Source organism: Miscanthus floridulus, chromosome 5, assembly GCF_019320115.1.
Source record: "Miscanthus floridulus cultivar M001 chromosome 5, ASM1932011v1, whole genome shotgun sequence".
NCBI classification, from domain to species: domain Eukaryota; kingdom Viridiplantae; phylum Streptophyta; class Magnoliopsida; order Poales; family Poaceae; genus Miscanthus; species Miscanthus floridulus.
In genome coordinates this window covers 53,198,282-53,205,538 of record NC_089584.1, presented here as the reverse complement: position 1 = coordinate 53,205,538, position 7,257 = coordinate 53,198,282, and the positions used below count along the sequence as shown (strand labels likewise).

Genomic DNA, 7,257 nt, shown 5'->3' with positions numbered 1-7,257 from the left:
TCCCCTTGATGGAGATTCTATGGGCTTGGCTCAAGGCTAGGATCGAACGAGAAGGTCGAGATGACCCTATCCGCTTCGGGGCGGATTCGGCAAGGGCCACTAGGGCTCATCTGTGTTTTCTCCCCTAGCTCTATTTAATGTGAGGTGGCCTCAAGCCCTTCGTGGGCAGCCTTCGAACCTCGGTCAGTCATCGCTCATATTGAATGAGGTGACTACCGCTTCATGACACAACACGAAGCATTGTGATGCAACAATTGCATATGTAATGCTTGGATGTATGGGATGAATGTATGGATGAATGTATGAATGCATGCATGAAAATGGATGAATGAATGATCATGCAACAAAAAATAAAAAGGGGTTTTGGTAAAGTTACCTTGAAGGCTTGAGTGATGGGTTCGGGGTGCTCTTTATCGAATATGTCAGAATGGAACCCGAGCCCGTCGTTCGTGACGGAGCCGGCATAGCCTACATAGGGCATCCCATTGCTCCTTACCTATCTCTTGGGAGCCATTTGATCGACTTAGGTGACCCATTGGTCTGTCCTCGATGGAGATCCCATTGGTGGGCCCTTCCAAACCCTACCTAGGAAGGTAGAGGGTTGTTTACATACAGTTGTGCCATGTTTCCTATGCCTAGGCTATGGTAGTGGTGGGCCCTACTTAGGCCATGTCCTGTTTAACTAGCTGACGTTTCATTGGGTAGGGCGCATCTCATCAGTCAGGATGCGTCCCACTGTATGCCTCCTCGCATTAAATAGGGGAAGGGGAGAGGGGTTTCTTCCCATTCTTTCACCTTTCTCCAACTGCTACCTCTTCTCCTCCTTCCTTTTTGCCAAGCCCATTCATGTGCCGTGGCGGTTTCTAGGAGAGAGGGTAAAGCGAGGGAGAGGAGAACTTACAGATCCGTTCATGAATCCAAGGTGTGATGTCGAGCTAGAGGCCTTCCACTGTGGACAAGGAGGTGCTGGCCGCCTTTGCCGAGAAGGGGCTGCTCCCATCGAAGGAGGTGGCGCATTGGAGGGCTCTTGCATCGGGGGAAGTTGTTCCGCAACCTCGGGCTGATGAGGTTGTCTCCTTCCTCGCCTTCCATGAGCGCGGGCTTGGGTATCCCATGTACTGGTTCCTACATGGGCTTCTCAACGAGTGGGGCCTAGAGCTGCAGCACCTCAACCCAACTGGGGTGCTGCACATCGCCGGCTTTGTCATCATCTGTAAGGCCTTCCTCGGGATGGAGTCACATGTGGACCTCTTCCGGTGGATCTTCAATGGGCGAGCCCTATCTGAGGGGAAGCCACCTAGAATCATGCCAGTCAAAGGATTTGCATTGCAGAAGAAGCCAAAGCCATTGACCCACTACCCTATGTACTCCCCCTATGACTCCAACTAGGGGTGGCACGGCAAGTGGTTCTACATCAGGAACCCAGTGGAGGCACCATTCCCGTTGTTCACCGGAAGAAGGCCAGAGAGGAGGGAAAGCTGGTTGTGGGGTCCTACCGGCCGGTAGAATAAGTTGGAGGTTATCGAGGCGGAGCTTCAGAAGCTTGTGCAGCATGGCCTTAATGGGTTGTGGGTCTTCCACACCTTCTTTCGCCATCGGGTCACCCCATTGGTGGAAAGATTGCGACCGATATGGGAATACATCAGCCCGATGGATCCCGACCGTGTGTCACCGGAGGAGTTGCCAAAGGACAAAGTCTAGATTCGACTCGATCAGGTGCTACAGCTAAGGTATAAAGACTCCCTCAAAGGGACGCCTGGGCCTCTTCATGCCACGAAGCTATCCAATCTGGTATGCCCCCCTTTTCCTGTGACCTTATCCTCCTTGTTTTGATGTTTCGATTGACTCCATATTACCTGTTTTGAAGGGACTCACGGGCTATAAATCCTGGCCACATCTTCTGAGAGGGGCAGAATTCTTGGCTTGACAAGCTGCCCAGAGGGAGGCGACGCTTGCCAAGAAGAAGAAGAAAGCCGAGAAGGCCCAAAGGTGGTTCGAAAAGGAGAAGAAGATCAGCTGATGGGTCTGGGGGGGTGTGAGAGCCAGAGCAACATGGAGGCAGAGCTTGAGTCGGAGGATCCCACCGAGATGGGTGGTGATGCGAGTACCTCTAAGGACAAAGGAGATAGGGGTGCTATCGTGACTTTGGTGGAGCACTATGAGCCTACGGCCGCATCCGTCGGCAACGGGCATGATACGGAGATGCGCGGCGGTGTTCCTAAGTCAAGGAAGCATGCCATGAGCGAAGACACCGCCATGGAACGAGAGGCAAAGCAGGCATAGTCAGCGTGCCCTTCGGAGGCATCGTTGGCTCTACCCCCCATGCTCCTAGTGTGGTGGAGCACGCCGACCGGTCAGAGGAACATGTTCGTTCCCCTACATCTTTGGGGTCAGTGTGTGTGCGTGACCCCTAATGGGGGGATGTCCCGCTAGTTGCTCTAGTGGTTTTGCCACAAGCTGACGGTCGCAGCCATTCATGGGCCAATCGGGAACCAGCCGGGTCGGCTCCTGCCTTAGTCGATACGAGGGGGCGCGGGTTGCAACCCATGAGCAGTCCTTGTCTGGTCAGCCCACCATCAGCTAGTCAGGGCTTCAGGGCTCTACCGCTATTGTCTAGGTAAGCATCCATGCTCCCTCCTGTTCTCATAGTAGTGATTTTTGAGTGTGACTAACCCATGCTTGTTTGATAGTAGCCAAGGGCTGGTGGGACTTGGAGTCTCCCCACCTCCTATGCGAGAAGAGTGGAGACCTAGCCTATAGTGGGTCACAACGAGCAGTGGAGGAAGCAGGCCGGTGGCTGCGAGACCTTCCTTACTGTGGGTTGTGTCTTCCCAACCAATTATGAGCACGGCGGCAGCGGCGACAGCGGTGATGGCGGCGATCCCCATGGTGACGGTGGAGGTTGGGTCCGAGGTGACCCCTGCGATCCCTCCCCTAATAGCTATGGAGGAGGAGAGGAGGGAGACTAGGCTCCCTACCTCACCTAGTGGAGGTGTGCACGGTTCACCCTCCTAGTTAGAGCTAGAGGGGTTGGGAGGAGACATGGCTAGACCAAAGGTAGAGCATCTGCCGGTGAGCCATGGAGTCCAGGTGGTGGAGATCCCCTATTTTGGTGAGGCAGGTACTAGGGTGGAGCCACCAGCCATCCCACCATCGTAGGAGTTGGTGATGATCCAGTCGTCGCTTGAAGCTGTGATTGCTAGATCTTCCAGCGGGTTGGGGGTGACCCAAGAGCTGGTGTGGCCTTGCCCCGGCGAGCCGAGAAAGGCCCGGTTCATCCTTCACAATGAGGAGGAGGTGAAGCTCTGGCACTTGCTTAGGGAGAGAGGACTATCGATGGAGTCCGATCTCACCCATACCAAGGCGAGGCTCAAGGAGGACTTGGAGAGGGTTGAGCTCGTCCATCAGGCGGTGATAGTCGATGTGCCATGCATTGTATAGGTAAGTTCTCTATGTTTTTGGTGTTATCCTTGACTCCTTGGCCTTTCAATGGTTGTCTTAGTGTGCCTGCTTCTTGTCTCACAGGATCTAGAGGTGATGTCGATCCATAAGTCCTGATTTCTTCGGGAGGAGCACGGTCAGATGGGGCAGGAAGTAATGGCGTTGCAGCATGTCAACAAGCTTAGGCACTAGCTAGAGTACGCTCACCGTGAGTCCTAAGACCAGGCGGCTGAGGTGATGGGAGCACGGGCGGCGAAACAACATGTGGTCAGGCAGGTGACTGCTGCCAAGCGAGAAGTCAACACGGTGAAGGTCCACTTGGAGGAGATCGAGGCAGTGCTTCAGAAGTCCTTGGAGGCTCTAGAGGTGGAGCAGAAGGCCTGGTCAGATGCTAAACTAGAAGTGGTCATGCTCCGAGGGCAGGTGCTTAGGGCAGAGGAGTCGAACGCTCGATTGCTCAAGAAAGTGACCCGGCAATAGGAAGGACTCTCCATCCTCAAAAGCACCTGCCTTGGTATGTATCTATTCTGTCTTCGGTTAATGCCTTGGTTTTTCCTTTCCTTTGCTTCTGAATTTGTCTTCTTCTAGAACTAGGTAGAAAAATCAGCTCTCTGGAGCAAGAGCTAGAGACGGCCAAAGCGATAGTCGGTCGGGGCATGGAGGCGCTAGCCAAGTCCTCTGAGGAGCAGCATGCTCTTGAGGGAGAGTTTGACCAGATTCGTAACGTCACTTAGGTGGTCATCTCTGAGGTGTTCGGGCCAGGACCGAGCACCAGTACGCCCGTCGTCTAGCTGGCGGAGGTCCCAAACGAAGTTTGGGAGCTCATCTCCGATGGCATGTTCTATAGGACATCGAGGGTGTTGACCTCGGTGGCAACCCATCACCCCAATCTAGACTTTGTGGCCATCTACAGAGGATACATTGATGGGTGGAGCGTAGATGAAATCCATGCGCTAGGGGAGAGCTTGGTGCCATATGCACAGATGGTCGCCAAGCAGGTTAGTGCGAAGTGGGTGATGGAGGCTCATCATTTGAGCATGGCTAAAGACGCGCGCTGGGAAGATGTCATCCTGCCTGTGGAAGGAGTGGAGACCGGATCAGAGGTGGGCGTCATCCCGCTCGGGAGCGAGCTGCCTTCGTCCTCATTGACCGTGCCGTCAACTGATGCCGTCGGGTGGCCATAATAGAGTTTAGAGTAGAAATAGTCAGTAGATGTAAATAAATGAGTTTGTGGGGAAGCCCCCATGTGAATAGTTTTACACTTGTGGCAATTTTGAGTTTGTTTTTTTATGATGAAATAACTCATGAGAAGAAGCTTGTCCCATCCGCCTTTGTTTTTATCCTAGCGTAGCTTTAGTTTCTTGTCCTTTCTTTTTCACACCTGCCCATTGACCTGTAGGCTGCAACCTTAAGAACACGAGCATGGCCCATGAAGCTCAGCTACTCATAACCGTAGGTCATGGTGGGGTGTGATCGGTCGGGAGTTTAAAATGTAAGTTATGTAGGATAAACAAAGAAATATAATGCCCTTTCGTTTGGGCAATGCCCTTTCGTTTGGGCAAAAAGTATTACTATATGATAGTAAAAAAGAAGGTTGGTATCGCACCCCCGTGGAGCCTCCGAGCAACCCAGGCCAAGAGTGCTCAGGCTAGGGTGCTATAGGAGCAATCGTTGAATGGAAAGAAAATGGTAAGATCGAGCTTTAGGGGAAGAAACGATGTAACTGTTCGATGTTCCATGTGTTGGTGAGAATGTTGCCGATGTCGTCCTTCAGCCGGTAGACGCCTGGTTAGATCACCTTAGTCATCATGTAGGGTCCTTCCCATGGTGGAGAGAGTTTATGTTTCCCCTTGGTTGACTGGGTTCTACGGAGCATGAGATCATCGACCTCGAGGATCCTCCCCCTAATTTTTCTTTCATGGTACCTATGGAGAGTTTGCTGGTAGCGAGCGGAGCGGATGACGATCATCTCATGAGCCTCCTTGAGCAGGTCGACTATGTCCTACTAAGCCTCCATGGCTTGGTCTAGGTTGAAAGCCTTCACTCTTGGGGCGCCATGATCGAGGTCGGAGGGCAACACTGTTTTAGCTCTGTAGGCTAGATAGAAAGGTGTGAACCCCGTGGATCGGTTCAGAGTTGTTCTTAGGCTCCAGAGAATCGCTGGGACCTCTACAACCCATCGCCCGGCATACTTATCGAGCCAGTCGAATATGTAGGGCTTGAGTCCTTGGAGGACCATGCCATTGGCCTGCTCGACCTGACCGTTACTACACGGATGTTCGACCGAGGCCCAGTTGATCCTGATGCCGTATCTATCATAGAAGTCTAGGAACTTCTTTCTGGTGATGTTTGTTCCATGGTCGGTGATGATACAGTTTGGAACACCAAATTGATAGACGATGTTGAGGAAGAACTTGACCGCCTCCTCCGAGCAGATGTTGGTGATGGGCTTTGCCTCTATCCACTTGGTGAATTTGTCCACTGCTATGAGTAGGTGAGTGAAGCTGCCCAGGGCCTTTTTGAGGGGTCCGATCATGTTGAGGCCCTAGATCATGAATGGCTAGGTGATGGGGATGGTTTGAAGCTCCTACACCGGCAAATGAGTTTGCTGAGCAAAGAACTGGAATCCCTCACACCTATGGACAACCTCCTCTGCATCTCATAGTGTGGTGGGCTAGTAAAAACCTTGGTAGAAGGCTTTTCTAACCAGCGACCTTGGGGCCGCGTGTTGTCCATATATTCTGGCATGGAATTCGAGGAGAAGCTGTTTCCCTTGGTCAGTTGGGATGCACCTCATGAGTACTCCTGATGGGCTCTACTTGTAAAGTTCGTCATCAATGGTGACGAACATCTTGGCACGTCAAGCGATTCATCATGCTTCAGTCCTTTCTGGTGGGAGAACCTCCTCGAGGACATAGGCAAGCAATGGTGCTCTTCAATCGACTGGATCAAGCACCATTATGGCGATGTTGGCGGTTGATGTCACCATGAAGGCACCCAGGTCAGAGCCCCCGAGCACTTGGTTGGGGTTGGGACGTGTTAGGAGGTCAAAGCCCTGGGTGCCAGATTGGTGTTAGAGTGGGTCTAGATTGAATCCTCTAGAACACGGGCGGATGGCTCATGGAGATCGTTGATCAAGACCCCATCTAGACATGGAATCCGCCTGGCAGCCAACTTCGTGAGGAAATCAGCGGCATCATTGTCCTTTTAGGGGACATGATGCAGTTCAATTCCTTGGAACTTGTCCTTGAGCTTGCGGACCTCTTGGAAGTATGCTGCCGTGAGAGGGCTCTTGCAAGAGGACTCCTTCTTGACTTGGTCGACGACCAACTCTGAGTCATCGCGGACGTACAGCCGCGTAGCGCCGAGCTCGATGGCGATGCAAAGTTCGTTGATGAGGGCCTCATACTCTATGGCATTGTTTAAGGCTGAAAAATGAAGACGGATCATGTAGCGGAGCTTGCTCCCATCTAGGGAGATCAGAACCACTCCATCCCCCGAGCCAGGCGCCATGACCAACCCGTCGAAGTACATCATCCAGTACTCATGGGTGACATCTAGGGTCAAGAGCTAGACTTCCATCCATTCAACAATGAAGTCGGCAAGGGCCTAAGATTTAACATCAGTGCAGGTGATATACCTGATATCGTGGCCCATGAGCTTGAGAGCCCACTTGGAGATCCAACCCGCGGCATCGTGGTTGTGAATGATGTCTCTGAGCGGGTATGAGGTGATGACCATGATTTTGTGATCAGTGAAGTAGTGCAGTAGCTTCTGGGTCACCATTAGCATGACATACAAAAGCTTCTATACCTA

The 7,257-nt window shown here is 52.4% G+C and overlaps 1 protein-coding gene across 1 annotated transcript; it reads right to left on the bottom strand.

The window, feature by feature from the left end:
- Window positions 1-6,648: 6,648 nt before the first annotated feature.
- Window positions 6,649-6,954, bottom strand: LOC136454647 (uncharacterized). The gene has a single exon (XM_066455004.1). The coding sequence runs from the start codon at window positions 6,952-6,954 to the stop codon at window positions 6,649-6,651; it is 306 nt and encodes a 101-aa protein (XP_066311101.1).
- Between the last annotated feature and the right edge of the window lie 303 nt (window positions 6,955-7,257).

Excerpts from the sequence above, each read along its gene's own strand:
- LOC136454647 (XM_066455004.1), bottom strand. The coding sequence starts at position 6,954 with ATGGCGCCTGGCTCGGGGGATGGAGTGGTTCTGATCTCCCTAGATGGG.